General features: G+C 33.7%; 1 protein-coding gene and 1 pseudogene across 5 annotated transcripts in view; one reads left to right on the forward strand and one right to left on the reverse strand.

The window, feature by feature from the left end:
• Positions 1 to 1,554, forward strand: part of LOC105288443 — a 5,243-nt pseudogene extending 3,689 nt beyond the window's left edge.
• Positions 1 to 21,650, reverse strand: part of ATP6V1A (ATPase H+ transporting V1 subunit A) — a 55,137-nt gene that overhangs the window by 9,360 nt on the left and 24,127 nt on the right. For all 5 annotated transcript variants that reach the window (XM_023524500.1, XM_023524524.1, XM_023524423.1 and 2 more), the window contains 10 exons: positions 19,630 to 19,844; positions 19,239 to 19,376; positions 17,594 to 17,745; positions 13,922 to 14,084; positions 13,277 to 13,385; positions 9,059 to 9,181; positions 8,849 to 8,963; positions 8,253 to 8,316; positions 6,730 to 6,933; positions 1,686 to 1,780 (listed from right to left, as the gene is read on the reverse strand). In XM_023524500.1, the coding sequence (XP_023380268.1) occupies positions 1,686 to 1,780; positions 6,730 to 6,933; positions 8,253 to 8,316; positions 8,849 to 8,963; positions 9,059 to 9,181; positions 13,277 to 13,385; positions 13,922 to 14,084; positions 17,594 to 17,745; positions 19,239 to 19,376; positions 19,630 to 19,844 (1,378 nt within the window). The remainder of the gene's footprint in view (positions 1 to 1,685; positions 1,781 to 6,729; positions 6,934 to 8,252; positions 8,317 to 8,848; positions 8,964 to 9,058; positions 9,182 to 13,276; positions 13,386 to 13,921; positions 14,085 to 17,593; positions 17,746 to 19,238; positions 19,377 to 19,629; positions 19,845 to 21,650) is intronic.

The raw sequence follows: 21,650 nt of genomic DNA on the forward strand, positions 1-21,650 counted from the left end.
TCCTTGGCTTGGGTCTCCAGATGTTCCACTTAGCCTGGTATGGTTTGGATATCAGGCATGGATGATGTAGGCGGCGGGGACTGTGGCTGCCATGTCCAGCTTCCCATTTCCAGCAGTGCCCTTGTCTCTCAGAATGCAGAGTCAGATCAGCAAGGAGTGCCAGGGGATCATAACTGGAATTAGAGGACTGTGTAATGGCCTGGAGGGCTTCACATTCTACAGGTTTCAAGTGGAACTGATTGAGTTGGAACTGGAATTGAATTCTAATAACGCTGCCCTCCGGGGAGCTGTCGTCCCAGGCCCGCCATTTTTGTCTGGGTCATGTATAGTTCTTATATCTTTTCTGGTTGCCTTATTCATCCCTGAACAGAGTAAAGGCAGTGGAATTCAAAAACACAGCAACTGCATCAAGTGACAACCTGACTAACAGGGCAGTGATGAGGACAGTGAGCCACTGTTGTAAGACAGCAGCATCTGGGAGCTCTCTTCCTTTAAAGAGCCTGGGAATCAGTGCAGTGAACTATAAACTTCTTATTTTCTTTCTTCCTGTTTCTCTGAGAAGTGCTCACTTAGCCCATAGGTGTTGGTAAATGGCTGCTCCAGGAATCACTCAGTAATAGGGACTCTATTTCCTTTGTTCAAAGGTAAAAACAAACAAACAAACAAACAAACAAACAAACACCCTAGTCTTATTCTCCTTTCCTTGTCTCTACTTAATATTCTTGGCTAGAATGAAATTCAGCATATATACTTCTAGATATTAATAATATTGATCAGTGATAACCTTTACCAGTGAAAGAAAATTTTTTATAAATTTATATCATGAAAAACTAGCAATTCAGATTTTTGGACCTAGTGTCTTGGTCAGATCCAAGGTGATTTTACAGAACACACACATCAAGCATTCTGGTGGCAACAAACAAATTGGAAGGTGCTTCTAAGAAAGTTTTCAACAATGTAAACAGTCCTAAGAGGATGAGAGTTAGTAACTGGATACCAGTGGAGTTTATATCCAAGTTCAGACTCATATAATACATTATTACTATTTGTTCCTTCTCACATCTCCTGTGTCCTACTTCTCAACTTTTCTCATCCATCACACTCCTGCCTTAACTGCTCTCTGTAGTATGCATTTGTTTTCAATAGATCTTTATTTCTGTTCATCTGACTTCTGAATCTCATGGAATACACACATCAAATTTCTTTCTAAAATATGATGGTTTAGGAAGCTCAGCTTCACAATAAGTATCTTGCTAAATTTTCAAGATGTTTTATGGACAAAGAAAACTTTACAAATTTATATGTATTTTGCTGCACCAGTAAATGAACCATTAACTGGGACCTACCTTTCACAGAGCACTCCTTTGAAAATTTTATAGGTATGAAATATGTGTGGATATTTGTAAGAAGTTTTAATTTTTTTTTGATGGAATACTGTGTAAATCTTATATTTATAAATGTAATAAAGGTGTTGACAGAAAAATATTCCCAACTTTTATAAAAGACTATGTAGCAACTAAATATATCAAATATATATATATATAATCTGTTCTGCTATGAACAAAAATAACATCTTTTTATTATGTTGTTGGTTTTTAAGTTGTTTCCTAATGCATAATAAATTTGCAATGAATAAAAAAACGCGACAGAAAATCCTCAAATAAAAAGTGGAAGGAAAGGTTCACCTGTCATAAGGAGTATATCCATTTTGTTGTAGGAAATCATCTTTGATAAGTTTGGCTACCTCCAGAGTGATTTTATCTGTTTCTGCTAGAGAAGCCTAGAAGAAAAAATATATGTAATTTTAGAAATCTACTTCCATAATGTGGGACGAGGTTAAAGTCAATGAGCAAGCAGAAACTATATAATCATATGCCATTACTTATTATTAATAAATTCACTTCATAACTGCTTTTTGATGGTCTTTTTTATTGTGGTAAAAAAAAACAACTAAAATTTATCATCTTAACCACTTTTAAGTGTAGTTCAGTAATGTACACTATATTCACATTGTTCTAAAAAGGTGATTTTCATAACTTCTTCTTGCATATCTGAAACTCTATACCCATTAAACAACAATTCTCTTTTTCTTCCTCCCCGCAGCCTCTGGTGACCACCATTCTACTTTCTTGTTTCTATAAATTTCACTACTTTAGATACCTTATATAACTGGAATCATATGGTATTTGTTTTTTTGTGACAAATATTTGTGGAAGAGGGGAATATATGCAAGTTCAATGACAGAAAGTAATTTCACAGGGCGATCTGATCATAGATTCTTAACTGAACAGGTCATGGTGGGTAGTCACGCCCCAGGCATATAACTTCTTTAATAAAAGGTTTAAGCAAGCTCTGTCCATTGTTTTGGTGCACCTAGGTTAACACACTTTTGAAATGATAGTATTAATCCTTTTTTAGACCCCTCCAAGGCTAACTACCCTCAAGGGAGCACACAACCATGTTAACTATCCTTTATCTCTCACCCTCAAGTAATCTTCCTTTCTTTCCTTAAAGGTATAAAAGAAAGGGATAAAAGAAACTGCAAAATTGTCCTTCTCTAAAGCATTTGAGATCTTGCTTCCCAGCACTGTCATCAGCTTGGCTCAAATAATATCTTATAAAAATTCTCTACAGGTTTGGGCGTCTCTTATGTCGACACACTTCACTTAATGAAATGTCCTCAAGGTTCATCCACGTTGTAACATGTATTTGAATTTTCCTTCCTTTTTATGGCTGAAGAATATTCCACTGGGGGAGGGGGTGGGGGGGTGGTGTGTGTGTGTGTGATGTTTTGTTTATCCAGTCACTGGCTGAAGAGCATTTGGGTTGCTTTAACCTCTTAACTATTGCGAATTAAGTGCAGGCAGGAACAAGTATGTACAAAAAATGTTCTTTTTTGGCAATACTTTCTTCTTCATATATTAGCTTGCTATCTTAATTATCGGAATTCTCAGTTTTAAGTTTCACAAAAATCTATACTGCCCACAAAGTTAATTTTTTAGATTTAATATTACATGGTATTTAGAACAATGTAAATGCAAAGTAAGCATGTACTTAACTACATCTGAGTGCTATTTTATTGGTATTGCTGTCACAGTTTCACTCTTTAAATATCACTACCTCAAAAGCTTTAACTTTTGCAATCACTCTATCAGCCCAACAAGTAAAGATCTGTTGAGATCTGTGGGAACGTGACAGGCCCAGTGAGTTAACTGCAGTCTTGTGTTATCTAAGTGCATTGAGCTCCTTAGGAGTTAAGATCAGGTCTTTGGTGGTTTCTTTTCTTCTTCCTTTTTAACCCCTTTTATCCCTAACCCCTATGTGACCACACATAAATAGTAAAATGTTTTATGTTTATCCTTTCATTTGCATAAATTCATGTAAAATTTGATTTTTATTTTATATTAGCATTTAAAGTTATGTAGAGCAGTCTTACTTGTGTTTTTGGCACTTTGTTTTTAAGATCTATCCTTGTTGCTGTGTGTCACATAGACTGCTGCTTCCAGCTCTTGCATAGTTTGTTTTCCATGGTATTTAACTTCCCTGTTTTTACCTTTCATTTTCACTCCCTGTAAAGGGCACTTAACGATTTCCTCTAACTCCCTGCCAGTACAAACACATCCATTTAAGGACCTGTATGAGAATTTCTTTTGAAATATATATCAACAAGCAGAACAGTTAGGTCACAAGATATACAAGCAAGTACCGTCAGACTGCTCTCTACAAAGCCAACACCAGATGACACTCCCACCAAGAGTACACCAGTTCCTCTATCTCCATAACACTTGGCACTATCCAGCTTTCTCATATTTGCTGTTCTAACCAGTGTAACATGATATCTCACTGCTGTTCAAGCTTTTCTCCAGAGGCGTGTTAATCTTTTGTGTCTTCTCTTCCGTAATCTCTCTACTCTTTCCTTTGCCCATATTTCTGTTGCAGTTCTGGTCTTCTTGTTAACTTCCAGTTCTTTGTACATTTTAAACATTATTAGTCCGTCAATTTTAGATGTTGTAAGCTCCCTCTCTCAGTCAGTCACTTGTTTGCTAGCTTTATCCATGGTGTGTCTTTTTTAAACAAAAAATCCTTACTTTTTATGAAATCAAAACAAATTTTTGTTTTATTGTTTCTGCATATGGGAGTTTATTTAAGAAGTTTTTCAACCCTAGATCACAAAGATATTCTCTTATGATCTGTTTTCTATTAACTTGAAAGTCTTATCTTTCAAACTTAAATTGCTAATCTATCTGGACTCTAACTTTGGATGTAGAATTAGGAAGCGATTCTTATTTATTTATTTACTTACTTACTTCATATAAAAAAGAAACACTTTATTTCACTGATAAGATTAACCATGAGCCAATGATAACTTAAAGATCTATAGATAGGCTAGAGTGTCATTTAAAGAAACTTGTTTAGGACCAGGGAAACTATTCTCCAAATAATAAATAGTTTTCCCTCATTATTGAAACAATCTAGCCATCTCTCACTTGAATTGTGGTGCCATCTTTATGTCCATATATACATGAATGTGTCTGTATTCTGTTTCACTGATCTACTTGTCTGTTATTTCACCAATACCATATTATAGTTTTATATTTATATCCCATAGAGGAAAAGCTCCCTCTTTACTATTCTTTTTTTAAGGTTGTGAATCTTTATGATAACAAATAAATTTTGGAACGATTACTGCTTTGCTCAGAAGATTCAATGGGAAATTTGATTGACATGACATCGAATTTATAGATTAAAGAGAAGTTGTATCTTTCTAGTAAGTCCATCCAGGAACATGGACTGTTTCTCTTTGTTTTCTTATCTTGCTTCATTTACTAGTTTTAAAATGTTTCCTATAGAAGAAATATGTATTTTTGGTTAATTCTTATATTCTAGTTTCTGTTGCTGTTGTGGACATCTTATTTTCAGTTTTGTTTTCTAATTTATTGCAAATAGAAAGTCAATTTTTTTAATGTTTATCTTGACTCTAAAACCCTCACCAAACTCTTGTTAGTTCTAATTGTTTCTCTGTTAATTGTTATTTTTCTAGTTACATGAGCATATTTATCTATAAACAATGACATTTTAATCTTTGTTTACAGCTTTTATTTTTTCTTTTCTAACATTATTGATTAGAATCTCTGGTATTTTATTAAACACAAGTAATAATAGTAGGTATTCTTGTCTTAATCTTGATTTTTAAACGGAATGCACTGAAAATATTTTCATTCAAATGTTTTCCCAAGGTTTTAGTATGTTACTTTTAACAAATTAAGGATGTTCTCTTCTATTCCATGTTTGTTAAGAGATTTCTAAAGATCATAAATAATGAACTTCAAATATTTATTCAGTATTTCTTCATTGGTTGAGTTGTCTTTTTTTCATTTCATTAATTATATTGGTGACTTACAACAGTAGATTTTCTGGGTTGAATCATTTTGTATTCTTGAGATAAACTTTATTTCCTCATAATATATCATGTTGTTATTTTTAGTGCCCTGCTGGATCTAGTAAGCTTAATTTAAAATTTAATACCTACATTCATAAACAAAATGAGCCTGTAATTTTTTCTTATATTGCCTTTGTCTGGTTTTGAATGTCTTCTGCTTCTTGTTCATCTTATAGGGTTACAATACTCATTTATAAATGAGTCTTTAACACATGCTAGCTATCTACTAATATTATCCTTTTTTGGAAAAAATTGGGAAGTGACTTTATAAGGTATAAAAAAAGAGAACTAGATAGCAAATTCTCAGAGTCCTGACTAGCACTGCACACTATCTGAGAAGTCATTCAATTATAGAATTTAATTTGGCCAAATTTAATCACACTATCTTCCTTTGAAACATCAAGACATAGACATGTAAGTCCACTTGTTTAAGGTCACATAGCTAATTATTAGAGGAACTACAACCAAATCCAATCCTTCTTAACACTAGTGCTCCTGAAAAAATGTATGTTAATAGATCCTAACTCTACCATCTCTAATTTGGTTGGTGACAGGTATATTCTATTTCAAGAAATAAAAGTAAATCAAATGTTTCTTTCTCATCTAATGAAACCAGGACCACGCTTAGTACTATAAATAATTGAAAAGAATATAAAGGCCCTAACAATTTAGTTATTTCTTTTAACTGACCAATCTTAAGTGAAAACCCCTCCCCTTGAATCTGGGCAAGCTCTGTGGTGGATTCTTTGATTAAAACAATAAGACAGAAGTCATATTATACTCATTTGGGGGCCCAGGTTTAAGAAGCTGGTGGTTTCCACTTCCTTTCTTTTTTTAGTACTCACTTTGAGAGCCCTGAACTGCCATGTGAACATATCACATAGAGAGAGAAATGCCCAGCCAATCCTTAGCTGTTCTAGCCATTCCATCCCAGGCATTAGACACATGAGGGAAGGAATTTTCAGATGACTTCAGCTTCGGCCACTGTATAACTGTAATTGCATGTGGATCACCAAATAAGAATGCCAAACTGAGCCCATCAACCCCAAACCATGAACAATAAAACCCTGTTTAAGCCAGTAAGTGTCAGTCAGAGTAGTTTGTTACTTAGCAATAGAAAATCAAAATAATCATTGTTCTACCTTCCATAATAAAAGTAGGTCCCTCAAATATCTTCTGGATAAAGGAATAATCTAAAATTCTATTAGTTTAAAAATATTTTGTTAGGCGGATTTTGCATATCCAAGTGTAACTCACAGATCTGTCCTCCATGGGATTTTATGACTCACCTTTCCCACAAGCTGCACAATTTCTGCCAGGTCTTCCTCTTCCTGCAGAATCTCCTTAGCCTTGGTCCTCAGAGGAACAAATTCTGTGAAGTGTTTGTCATAGTACTCATCCAAGGCACGCATATACTTGCTGTAGCTGATTAGCCAATTAACAGAGGGGAAATGCTTACGTTGGGCTAGTTTCTTATCTAAGCCCCAGAATACCTGATTTCAAAACAAAAGAAATTTGTCTTAAAAAATAAGAAGTTTTAAAAAAGTACTGATGTATATTTGTTCTAAATATGCAATTTTTGGTCAAATTATATATCTTTTTAGTATATACCAAGTATAACTGAAATAGAATAAAACTTACAATTAAAAAATACATTCCTTTCAAGTTTCAGGATGGGTAGTATCTATAATCAAATGCAAAATTTACTTGAATTTCCTTAATAGTGTGTCAAATCAGATAGCAGAAAGAAAAACTAACTGTTTTGAAGTTTATTATGGTACCATATAAACAAATGAACCAGAAAATGCCTAGTAAGATACAATAGACACTGTACTTTGATTAAAAACCTCTAAATGTTCTGATTAAATTCAATTCTCCATCATGAAATGACAACCCAATAAGATCTAACAAGTTATTTTTCTGAGGCCAAACGTTCACATATATTTTATGCATCCCTAACTTTGCTCCCCCTTTACTTGCAATTTACAACTCGAAATTTTAGCAAAGGTCAAAGACCTTGAGAGCTGTAAATTTAGCCTCTGCCATTTCCTTTAATATGATACTGATGAAAACACAAGAAATATTCTATTTTATCCCATATGAATAATACATATACTTATGAACATATCAACTTTTTTTTTTTTTTTACTACAGCCCTATTTGCATGCTTCTTTTATTTGGGTTTCTTTTAATGGCCAAGTTAGCTAGCTTCCACTAAAATTCAAGCTTTGTCACTGAGAAGCAGGTGCCTGGACAGACACTATATTTTCCAGCTTGGCTTTCACTGTGCTTGGCTAACAGAATGGGTGGAGCAACCACTTTTGAGCCGAAGGTTCAGAAAGTGGGTGTGCCTTCTCCAGTTTCCTCATGTGACAGCCAGACGCAGAAGACTACTAGGATAGGAGATAGTAGAGCCACAAAATGGAAGAAGCCCTGGTCTCTGAATTACTACTGACTGGAAAAGAGCTGCCTTCTGATAGGATCATCTGCCTTGGACTACACCATGAGGAGAAAAAAACTTCTGGGTTTTGCCATTATGCAGATATATTCTCTACCTAGGGTTTGGATGTATTTTCCATTTATAGATATTTTTTATTGTAAACCATAGGAAAAGAGCTAACAAAGAACAGACAGCTTAAAGGTTCTCAGTGATAAGACTGCTCTGAAAATACTAAAACAGACTTTACCATTGCCTACTCTTTATAGCGACTAAATTAAATACTTCATGATGATTTGCAGAACATCAGAATAGCCCATGCGGGAGGGGAGGTGGTGGTGAGCTGGGCAGTTGACTACACTAGAAAAGATATACCTGAACAATACCAAGAGTAGCAGATGTAACTGGGTCAGAAAAATCACCACCAGGTGGAGAAACTCTAAATTTAAAAGAAAAAAGTCATTAGAAATGCTTATGAAAAATAACTTGTATCTAAAAGTCAATTTTGATATTAACAACTTTTTATTATAAATAACTTTAGAAACGACCTTTGAAAGAAAATCTTACATAAAAACTTAACTAGAAACCGGTATTAAATTGCAAATAAGAATGATAACTATCAAATACTTTCTATAAGAGAAATGAGACAGATTGTTTATTATAACCAGTTTCATTATTCTAATCAAATAGATGAAGCTCAGATATCTGCACATTTTTTTATCATGAAATAATCTTACCTTAATGTGTCTATAATTTTGTAAGTTATTCCTAGTATATTGTGACTTAAATGTAATAAATCAGTCAAGTCACATTTATAGAAGAAAACATGTAGATATGACCTAAGAGCTCCTTGGGTGACTCTGGAGTGCAAACTTGATTAAGAATCGCTGCCCTCAAAGGGGGCTAAATATTTTCTCTTTAAAATAAATGGCCCTTTTTTCCTTTAAAAAGTAAACGGTTTAGGTGCTTACGCTCCTACAATGCTGACACTCCCTTCTCTTTCAGGATTTCCAAGACATTTCACCCTGCCTGCTCGCTCATAGAAAGAGGCCAGACGGGCACCAAGATATGCAGGATATCCACTATCTGAAAAATGAAAAGAAATTTACAAAGAGAGATTCTAGGGCAGCCCCCCAAATCCTATCAGTTTTGCTTACATAATGAGTGATTCAAAGACTTACCTGCAGGCATTTCAGCTAAGCGACCAGAGATTTCTCTCAGGGCCTCAGCCCATCTAGAGGTTGAGTCAGCCATCATACTAACATTATAGCCCATGTCACGGAAATATTCTGACAGTGTAATTCCTAAATTGGGAAAAATATTACAAGTTATAATCGTACAAGGTATAATTCTGACTTTTTACCCTTAGGAAAATTTTAAAGCAGTATGTACATGAGATAGACTGCTAGCTGTTCACCAAAATCAGTTCTTCAGTTGGCATATAGTTGAATTATATTTTCTATTCTCCTTTGCATTTAGGTGTGGCTGTGTAACTGACCTCCAGCCAATGGAATATAATTCAAAGTAATACGTCCCATCGCCAGGCAAGCCACAAACCCTTCCATTCTTTCTTTCTTTCTTCTAGCTTACTGAGAGGGAGAGAGCTCCCAGGAAATCTGGAAGGCATGTGCTGAAATGAAAGATCTCTTTTCAGCCTGGGTCCCAGCCCAGAATGACAGAGTAAAGACTACCCTAAGCCCCTGAAATAAACATCTATTATATTGAGCAATTATACTGGGATTTATTTGTGGTCACAGCCTACTCTACCTTAATATAATACACATTTTAAAAAGTAGGAAAGGCTTTTTCCTCCTATTCTTTTTCCTATTAATATAATTAAGTCTGAAATTAAATTCCAATATAGTGTTTTTTCTATGTTTCATATACATACATACCAAAATACCATTAACTAATTAGCTTATTTGGTTATTTTTCAAAAGTAACATGTTATTAACATGAGTAATATCTTAAATTATCCAGATCATTCTGCTATGCAGATTAGATCCTGTCTTGTAAAGTCACATATAGTAAACTACTTAGAAGAACCTAATATACAGAAAGAAGTCCTGGGTTCTAGTTTCTATTCTGTCATTAACCTTAGCGAAGTAACTTCATTTTCCAATGTGGTTTTCTAATCTGTTAAAACGGAAAAACTTCTGCTATCTACCTGTACACATCAGATTAAATGATACATATAAATATCCTCTGGAAAGTACAAAGAACTATGCTACTCTAAGACATTAGAAATGTATGGTTGTTGCTAGATTATAAGAGTCCCAAAATCTATGGCCCTAATTCCTTTACTTTACCAGTAAAAAAAAAACAGAGGCTTATATTAAGTAAAACAAAATAGTTGCTGGAAAATTCATCACTTAACTATTTATCATAGTACATCTTTCAGAATAAAAAATATTGATTTCTGAGGCTTCCAGAAAAGGGTGTGAACAAAGTCTTTAAAAATATATTACCTATCATTATTAAGGCTTTAAAAACACAATAATTCTTATATATTTCAACCTGATAATAAAATCAGATCCTCTCTTACACAAGCATGGCTATGTTTCAAGTTTCTATGATGACATTCACTAATACTTGTGTGTTTATATTAGAAAAACTTGGTAGAAGAGACAGATACACTGAGTAAACCTCAAAGAAGTTTCACAGACCTCTTTCATAAGATCTAAAGGTATCAGTGCCTTACCAGGGGAAAAAAATAAAACCTCAGACAAAATCAAAAGATGAGCAAACTGGGAAAACGTGCAACTTGGGACAGATAAAAGACTAATTTCAAAGAGCTTTTATAAATCAGAATGAAAAACAACTACTATTCAAAGGAAAACAGAGAGAAGGTAGTTTTCAAGTGATTAATATGCACAGGAAAGATAATAGCTCACTGTTAAGAACAGACTACATAGGCACTTAATAAAGCAGGAATATTAATATATTAATTGTCAAATCTAGGTACTGGGTACATGAGTGTTCACTGTAACATTCCTTCAACTTTTGTATGTTTGATAATTATCATAAAAAGTGCTGAAAAAACTAGCATTAGTGAAGATGTGAAAAAAAGGAACTCTCACTGTTATTCCTTTTGAAGGGCTATCATAATCTAAAATCTGTATTAATAGTTGTATTTTTAGCAATTTTGCTTCTAAGAACTTACAAAAATGTACAGAGAAATGTGCACACAAAACATGCAAAGAAACAGTGTAAAAAATATGCACAAGAATGTTTTAGTAATGCAAAGTTTGTGACATCAAAAAAAAAAAAAAACTACCAATAATCTATGGGTCCACTAAAAGGAAACTGGTTAAATAGATTCTCACATATCCATACAAAGTGATACTGTATAGCCATTTAAAAGAAGTAGGTAGACTTTCTGTCTTAAAATAGTAGATGAACATGTCACTTTCTTCTTCTTGTCATCAAAGTAACCACCAAACAAGGAGAACAAGAAATACTGAAACACAAACTCTATCATCAAAAATTAGGGTCATATTTAGCTCTACAACAAAATAATGAGCAAAGCCACCTAAATGAGGTAAAAATCAAACAATGGTGTGGGAATACACCAAGACTTCACCTGAGGCTACATGAACATCTCAGATTAAGCTTCTGCAAACTAGGAGATACCTCCTCAGGGGCAAAACCAAGGATCGTTTATTTGGGACACTGCAAAAGGAGTATAGGGCTAGTGCTAGAAGTTCCTTGGACCCAGTATGGCATCAAGGAGAAGCAGGGAGATTGGGACAAATAAAATGCAGGTAGCAAACTCCTCTTTTTCAGTAAGTAAAAAGTTGGCGAAGCAGGGTGGAAGACAAAGAAATCATTGTAAGTGGCCTTGCAGCTGCAAATTTTTATTGGCATGAAATAGGAACAGAGTAAAAAAGGAAAAGAGTAAAATAACTTACACAATTCCATGCCATAACAAACTTCGCAGATTATCATGAGGAATTCCTGCTACCCTGGACCATAGTAACAGTCACCCCCACCCAACTCCTGGAAAGAGTAGTAACAGTAATAATAAACACCAATATAAGAACCAACAAAAAGAAAAAAAAAACAAAACAAGAAAGTAGAAGAGTAGACTATAATGGTGGTCAAACAACCTGCCAAGGAACAGATGAAAACTATGACCACAATTAATTAATAAAAGAAAATCCTACCACATAATGCATCCTACCAAAGTAAAACCTCAAGGAACATATGGTAAGATCAGAAAAGATGTTTCATGAGCCAGCAGAATTCAACAAAGAGCTAGAAGAAATTGAAGGTTTTATTAGAAGCAACACAAAAAAATAAACACCATTATCTTGTGAACATATGGACAAAAGGCTAAATAAAAAAGATTAGAGAGAAAATGATAAATATGAAAACAGATAAAGGAGATTCAGTATGTCTAGCTTGAAGAAGATAACCATAATGGAAGAGGAAAAGTTTCAGAAACAATTCTCAAAAATTTTCCAAAATAAAAGCATACTCATAGATTGAAAGGGTATACTGTCGCAGGAAAAAATCATCAAAACTACCAATACTGTAATACATCCTAATAAAGTTATGAGCTTCCAAAGTCAAAGAGAAATCCCTTGGGGCAAAAAGAAAAATCACCTATTAAAGGGAAAAAAGCAGATCAGCATCAGATCTCTCATCAGCATTCAATGCCAGAATAAGATGCAAGGAAAGAAATATGATCCAAAAATTTTATACTCAGCCAAACTATTGTTAAAATTTAAAGGCAGTAGAAAAAAAATCAAACCAATAAAAAAACAAGAATTCAAGGAATATAGTTTCCATAAGACTTTCTTGAAGAAACTTCCAAAAATTTTAGACAATCACAAAACAAATGGAGAAATTGTAGCCAAAGGACTGCCAGTGAGCGCTGATTTCATTTTACTATAGGTCTAAGACTAAAACAAATACTGACTTTATGGTTATGGATCAGAATGTATTATAAGTCCTGGAAATATAGAAATAAAAGTACTAAAAGCTGGGATAAAAGTGAGAGCACAATGGAAGGTAATATATAAACATAATGATATTCTTATCTTTCATATCCAGCAGTCAAAATATACTAATTCAAAGCTGATAATTCAGGTTATAGCGATACAGGTATATTCAGAGATAGGTCAATGGTAAAAAGTATAAGGGGAAAAAAACACAGTAGTCGAAGAAATTCATTTTATAGTCATTAAAAAGATTGGGGCAACTCTATAAATATCTTATACTGATATATTCTCAAGATATAATAAGTAAAATATTTTTTAAAAACAAAGGATATGGTTGTAGGTATGGAGGTATTTTAGAATTAAAGAAAAATTCTTAGGAAAAGAAAAAGTTTGGTGCTAGTTTTCAGCTTAAGAACAGATGTTAACTGCTTTTATTCCAATTCATATACTCACCAGTATAAATGGAGGCTTCTCTGGCAGCCACAGGCATGTTGGAGGTATTGGCTACCAAAGCTGTCCTCTTCATAATTGACTCTACCTTACCATCAACTTCCATAGTGAGCTAGAGACAAACAATCTATTAGTGATTATCTAATTTCTGAATAGAACATTTGTCTCTTTTTTTTTTCCACTTGTAAGTATATATTTAATCTCTCTTCTAATCAGTGTTCCCAAGGTAATATTCTCCATCCCTCCAATCTCTTCTCCCTGTCCCACTGCGCTGTAACAAAGATAGCCATTATCTCCATTTCATAAGTGATCTCCATTAATTTTTGGAAAAAGCAACATTACTACAGTAAGTAGTAGATTGTATAAAACCTATGTCAAGTTCACACCTACTGACTATTTTATCTTTCTACCAAAAACTGAAAACCAGCAGACTACAAAAAGAAATTTTCAAGTGTCTGACCAAAAAATTCAAATTCCTTTCCTTGAATATACAAATTGAATTGCAAATATAATTAGAAAATTCTTTAAAAGATCTTTGACAAATGAGAGCATTGCTCCAGATCCAACACAAAGCTTTATTAATTGCCAATGAAAGTTGAAGAGTGGTATTTTCTCTAGAATGTTATTTGAAGCTTTGTAAATACAGACCTCTGGGAAATCACGAAGGACTTCAGACATCTCATTTCCTCTTTCACCACATCCTACATAGATGATTACATCACTATTGGAATACTTGGATAGAGACTGTGATATCACCGTCTTTCCACATCCAAAAGCCCCAGGGATTGCAGTAGTTCCTCCCTGTACACATCTAAAGAAAGAAAACAAATGTGAATTACTTTACTTGCTAATAACTAAAAAGTAGGTAAGTTACACAGAAATATAAGTTAAAGAAAGCACTCTGAAATATTTTCATCTGTATCTATACATAAACTTACAAATATAGATATACAGATACAGATATATAATTGCTCCCCTCGTTTGTACCTATACTAGTGTTATGTTCTTTATAATTAATCATTTCTAGCACCTTTAATAGCTGAAAAGTCAAAGTATATTCCAAGAGGTACCTTAGGAAAAGAGATGCAAAAATAACAAGAAACAAAATAGTACTGATATTCCGAATGCTTATCTAAATTAGTTAATGAAAGGATAATGTAGGAATTAAAGGTAAAGTAAAAATATAAATGACTTTTAAAAGTTATCTCCTGAGGCAAAAAATAAGACCTTAAATTCACATCTTACTATAAAGGGTAATGAACAAAGACTTTGGGTAAGGTGTTAAGGCAATATCCTTATATCCACCCAACAACTATTCACAAAGTATTTCCTGGGTACTTTCCCCTGGGGGGGAAAAATGTGCTTGGAGATGTCGGAAAGACAACAATAAATAAGATAACCATGTTTCTGTACTCACAGAGCTCACATTCCAGTGGGGTAAACTGCAGTCAGTTGGTGATTACAGTACTACTTAGCAGCCACTTTCAAACTTTCCCTAAAAAGTGGCAGTGGAGTGTAAAATAATCTTAATGGCAGAGGAAAGTGAATGTTGTGGTATGTCTGTGTGGGGTGAGAGGGTCTGGGCAGGAGAAAAGAAATGTAACACAAAGGGAAATTTCTTTGTAATATTGTGTTTTATCATAAAAATTCACTGAAGTATTGCATCCCTAATAACAGATTTTTCAATATAAAACTAATATGCATTAAAATCTTTTCTTCTCCAAACCTTTCAGTGACTCTGATAAATTCAGAAGGCATGTCCATTCATCCTATGGCTTTGTGTATCTCTTCAAATCACTATTAACCTGGAGAGGGGAGGTGGGACTAGGTATGCACCAGTTTGGAAGTTTAACAGGTCAGTGTGAAAAGTACTATCATAGAAAGCATCCAAGGTATTGGAGTACACAGGAAGGAATGCAAGTCTGACACTGGAATGGAGTGGGGTTAGGAAATTCTTCCTGAAAGAAGCTTAGACCTAAAAGGAAATAGAAATTAGCAGATAAAGGGAAATAACATTCCAAGCAGAGGAGACAGCATGGCCAGAGGTCCAGGGGCAAGGGGGAGCATTGCTTGAGAAATTAACAATCCTTCAGTATGCCTGAAAGATAGTGAGTGTATAAGGAAGTAGTTGGGTAGTCAAGTGGCAAGGGCCAGATATGGGTGGCTTTGTAAGGAGTTAAGGAGTGTGTATTTGTTTTAACAGCAATGAAGAGCACTTAAGGGTTTCAAGCAATACAGGGCAGAATCAGATATGTGTTTTAGATGAATCACTATGTATAATGAACAATCATTTAGAAAGAAGGCAAGACTGGATATAGGAAGTCTGATTAAATGTGATTATTGCAGGAATTAGAGTAAGATTAGGGTTATGGAGCAGGAATGAAAGATGTACATAATAAATATTTAGGGAGTAGAATAAAAAATACTCATTCCATAATTACAGGTGAAAGCGTAAGAATGATCCTTGAGAGAAGTCACAGATTTTAGATTAGGCATTCACCGGATGGATGATAATGACAATTGTTAAGAGAAACAACAAAAAACGTTGACCAAGTGTCAAGGAAGTAAGTGGTGATTAAGATGATTATTTTAGTTTTCAACATACTGACTTTGAGGCATCCGTAGGACATTCAAAAGGAGAGGTATAATCAGAGTGTTTTCTATATGAGTCTAGAACTCAGAAGAGATCAGGGATGAAGAAACAGATTTAGGAGTCTTTATATACAGATGAATATTTAAGTCACAAAGAGTAGAGGAAGTCATCCACAGAGGGTAAGATAAACAATGACAAGAGAAGAGGCCTTAAAACAGGAAAAACTGTAAGAAATATCAAAATTAAGAGAGAAGAAACCTGCAATGGAGAATTAGAACTTGTGGATAGAAGCTAACAGGAAGAACAAAGAAAGAGGGTGTTTCAAGGAGGAAGGAGTAGAAAGAAATATCCAAAGTTATAGGAATTAAGAAAATACTAAAACTTATTTATTGAATTATCAGTATGGGAGTAACCAATGATGTTAATGAGAGAAGTTTTAACTGAGTGGTGGAGCCAAGGGCAGAGTAGTATGGTAAATCAGAGTGGGAAAAGTAGAAACAACTATTCATTCTTTCCAGAGGTATGGCTGTTAAGATAAGGAGAAAAGTAGAAGGTAGAAACAGGAAAAGAGGGTAGATTTTTTTTCATTAGATGGGAAATAAAGGTAAGATAAACGATAGAGGATGATCTCTGAGGAGACATGAGGTGGAATGAACTCCATGAAAAGAAGGGATGAATGGGAATGTATGATAAGTCAGCTGGGTGGCAGGAAACCGAAGGAGTTCCAACTCTGATGGCCTCTAACTTCTCTGTGAAGGGTCTAGCATGAATGTTGTTGAGAATGAAGGAGAAAGAAGAGTGGAGTTAAATATCTGAGAAGAGTGGAGAGGTTTCAGACAGGAGAGCAGGAGAATGATAATTAGGGAAATGCAGGACTGCTATGCAGTAGTGAGATATCAACTTGCACTGATTATTTTCTTTTCTTAGCAGCCTTGTGTGGACTTGGGAGAAGGAGATAACCGAACTGATTCATAGTTGGGATTCTTCCAGGTGGGTGCGGCAGAAGACAAAGGAAAAAGAACATTTAGTATACTGGCAAACATTTGTAAAAGTGATAGACTATTCAGTTTAATCTGGATAAAGAAAAAAAAGGTGCTGATTAATAAGAATGAGAGAGTAATAGAACAATTCAAAGAGTAGGTGTGAAGGATAAAAGGTTGAAGGGTAAGTGGGATGTATATGGGTTTAGTCATCAGAGGTTGAGGGAGTTACTGTATCATATCTTCAGTCTCTTCTGTGAATTAAATGAAGTCATTTGTTGAAAGTAAAGCAGTATATGGTAAAACCTGAGATTTAAAGAGAAAGGAGGTTTTTGAAGAAAATGGCAAAGAGCAGACTACAAATTAAGAGAGATTGCTAGGCAATATAGAGAGCCCAGTTTATTTTAGAAATCATTAGTTTAAAGTAACACCAATCTATGAATACTAGAATAATTTAAGAAAAATAGTTATATTGTTTTGGCAAAGATTTTTTTCTGGAAAGGTCCCCCACCCCAGAAAGTTTTAGAAGTAATGTTTGCTTTTCGCAACTGTGAAAAAAAACAAGTCTTCTTCAATGGTTTGATTCTATAATAAATACTGGCAATATACATATTTAACTAATTCACTATTACTTCTCTAGATAAAATTAATTATAGGATTAACATAAAATCTTTATCTATAAAAAGCAAAACAATAAGCACATATAATAATTCTGAGGGAAAACTGTGGGACGCAGCTCAAACTTACGGAAAAAGGGCATCGAGGACTCTCTGGCCAGTCAACAAAGGATGATTAGCCGGCAGCTTCTCAGTGACAGGCCGAACTTGACGTACAGGCCATACTTGGACCATGCTGAACTTCTCCTTTATACCTTCAAATTCAAGTTCCAAGACAACATCCTATGAAAATACACCAGGATTTTAAGAATAGTCAAATTTATGAACATCTACTCTTCAAAGTAACCGTAGATTCTTCTTGGAGATAGGAAGGTGGTACATGAAGTGGGGAGGGAGGTAATACTTTTTACTGTAAACTTTTATATTCAGTCCTAATTTTTTAAATCGGGTATGCTTATTATTGTTCTAATGGTTAAAAACAGTTTAGGAGTTTTTGAGAAAGAGATATCTCAAGTAATAGAACAGTTAAATAAATTATGTGGATATACATAAGAAGTCTTGAAAGATATTCCTGGGACTGGGGAAGGGGAAAATGAACGTTTTCATGATTTACTTTCTATTCTTTATTTACCGTATTATAATGCTCTTATACTGCTTTAATAAAAAATACATATCTATTAAAGAACTTTAAACTATTTAATAAAATTAAATTAAGAGTGTTAGGCTGTGCTGTCCAATACAGTAGCCACTAGACACCTGTAGCAATTTAAAATTAAATTAAATATTTTTAAATATTTATAAAAGCAAAAAGATAATTAGTACTCTACCATTTATGAACTCTGAAATGGTTTCAATTATTTATAAATAATCCTAAAGTCCATAGACTATAGAAATCTGTAATTGTGTTGATACATGAACCACTTCAGAGTAGTTCTTTCATGTAAGAGTGAATGAGTCTCCAAGCCAGTGAATAAGGCTAGCTGACTATCCAGAATTCCAATGTTAACTCTTTTGTTCCCTATATGTTATAGCATACAGACTTATAGTTATGAAATAATTACAAAATTACCTTTTATTGGGAAAATACAACGGTCTTCTAATAGTTCTCTTTATACTCGCACTAAGAGTATTATGAACTTAGTACATTTGATATAATTATCAATAATATTAAAGAACTAAGTTTGAAATGGCTCACCCAGAACAAGAATTCATATACTCCATTATGCAACTAATTAATGTGACTATAGATTGACATTAAAATCTAAGTTTTTTCTACGCCTGAAGAATCAGGGCTTTAAATAATGTAGTATAACTGAAAAAGGTAGGAAAATGTTATATTAGATATCTCTCTCTTAAAAAAGAAACATTATTCTTTCTTATTCACCTTCACCTAATAAGCCACCCCCATAATATAATGATGTAACGTACAGCACAGGGAATATGTCAATGTCAAAAACTTTGCACGATGGCAGATGGTCATTGGACTTATGGTGATCACATTGAAAGGTACATAAATGTTGAATCACTATGTTGTACACCTGAAACTAATATAATATTGTATGCCAACTATACGTTAATTAAAAACTTACAAAAAGAAACCATATATTTTTGTATTCCCAAGCCCAAGTTAAAAACCTAAATAAAAAAATTATGGGAATTACTTAAAACCTACACTTTAAATAACAATTCTATAACTATTTAGGGCACTAAAACTGGGCAACTAGCAATATAATAAGTGGGGCCACTCAGTGAGATAAAGTTTATATGATACTTACGGAGGTATCGTAATTTCCAGGTGGAGCGATATAAGTTACGGTTCCTCTGTTTCGTGGGGGTAACATGATTTTGTGTCTGATGAGAGAATTCTCATTGACAATTCCATAAATATCTCCACCAGTGATGTGACTACCAACCTAGAGAACAAATGCATTTTCTGTTTAATGTTCAAATAAACATCAAGTAGACTTACCTTGCTATTATTTAAATCATCTGCCTCACTTATCAATAAAACATATTAGTTCTATAATCCCCCTATTGGATTAAAAGAAAAATTTAACTATGTTTCTGTGGTCTATTTTTATTTGTACTAAGAAAACAAAATAGTTCACTAAATATCCATTTTACAGTCTTTCACCAACTTTAGAAATTTTGGTTATAAAGACATACCCGTAGATTTTTGCAGGGTGTAAAATCCCATTTGATATCTCTGCTAAGAGCAGACACATTTACTCCTCGGGGAATGTAGATACTTTGAGTCTGACTGCTGATATCGGACAAAGGTCTTTGAATACCATCAAAAATGGCTCCCATAATGCCAGGACCAAGCTCTACTGAAAGGGGTTTACCAGTGCGGAGTACAGGATCTCCGACAGACACACCAGCTAGAAACAGTAGTTGAGGAAAACTCACTATGAAAGTTTAGTGATACTATAAAAAGGAAATATCACCATTTAACAAGAAATGATACTTAAAGGAGCTAACGTAGAGATTCTCAAACTTTCTTGGTTCACATCTTTAGTGTTTTAGCAACTTTTTCATAGTGACCTGTGACAAAATACATATCTAATATTTCCATTTATTAAATAGTTATGTCCACACAATTTAATATATGTCCAAACAACTGAGCAGCACTTAGAAAGAAAAATATACATAAATAGAAAGAGAAAATACTGTAATTTCATTCTTAAATAACCTCAATTCTTACGAATGGGATATATGAGTGTGTCAGGCCCTGTACAATTTTCAAACCTTGGAATGAGATTAAATACCTGATCCATATTCATTTCTGCATAATAGTTGCTTTTTACCTTAGTAATTACCAAAAACTCAGCTTTGTGAAGAATGACATCATCGACAAGAATATAGTGCAGCCGAGTGTAACAAAACTGTTTATTATTTCAAGCTACTAGTTCACATGGTGTCTGACAAGATGTCTAAAATTCTGTGTTAACCTCAAAAATTTTAAATATTCTGGGATACCACATGAGTTTGCTGCAGCTGCCTAGAGTGCTTTGGTGGACAGTTTGGGAAACCATAGAGCTAAAAATAGAAGCAAAAGCCTCTCCTTAATACATTGTTTCAGCTATACTACTAAAGAATATCGGTCTCCCAAAAAGGATTTTAGAACCTAACAAAAACTAAAAATCTTAAGAATTAAGAAGTGGTTTTGAAAAAGAAAGAATAAAACCTGCAAATAAGCATACTGAATCCTCCTTGCTCTCATTTACTTGTTGATAGAGTAAAATCAGTACAACTTTTATTGACAGCAATTTAGCAATATTAAAATGTGTAAACCTTGATCCAAAAATCCAACTTCTGTGAATTCACACTATAGTTACATTGTAACACTGTTTATAACAGTAAAAGACTAGAAACAACCAAAATTTCTATCCTTAAGAGATTGATTAATAAATTGTGGTATATTCATATAACAGAATTCTATGTAGCTGTAAAAAAGGAATAGAAGCTTCTATGAATTGCTCTAGCAAGATCTCCAAAATATATTTTCATTCCTAATATTTATGAAAATTTTCAAATCTAAAGCAAAGTTAAAAGAATTTTACAGTGAATTCTATCTCTAACCAGCTAGATTCCCCTACTAACATTTTACTATGCTTGTATCTATCTATTTTCCACAATACATTTATTTATAAGTGAAAAAAGCAAGGGAAAAAATGAATATAATATGCTATCTTTTAGGGAAAAAAAGGAAGAAAAATACATATTTATATTGGTTTATATAGACAATTAACTAGAAGGTTGTACAATAAAAGGAACTAATAAAAGTAGCTGCATGCACATGTGTATGTGTTTTGAAAACTGGCCAGATACAGGATGACAAAGGCAGGGAGGGTTGTCACTGTATACATGTTCATTTGTTTATTTTAAATCTTCAAACCACATAAAAGATTAAATAAAAGACAAAGCTAACAGAAAAAAGATTCTTTTGACTAGTTGTGATTTCGTAGCTACAAAAACTTCTAATTTTATTTAAATTTTTCACATTTTGAATTAGCACCCCAGTGCTCGGATACAGAACAGTTAGTTCAGTTACTGGCAAACATGTTTTTAGTATGGTGAAAAAGTTGTACCAAATAAATCTTAAATAGCCAAAGAATCAATGCTTATCCTGAAAACCAATCTAAGGAAAATATATGAAGCAAAAAAAAAAAAAAAAAAGTGGTTTC

Source organism: Pteropus vampyrus, unplaced genomic scaffold (assembly GCF_000151845.1).
Source record: "Pteropus vampyrus isolate Shadow unplaced genomic scaffold, Pvam_2.0 Scaffold1, whole genome shotgun sequence".
Classification (NCBI taxonomy): domain Eukaryota; kingdom Metazoa; phylum Chordata; class Mammalia; order Chiroptera; family Pteropodidae; genus Pteropus; species Pteropus vampyrus.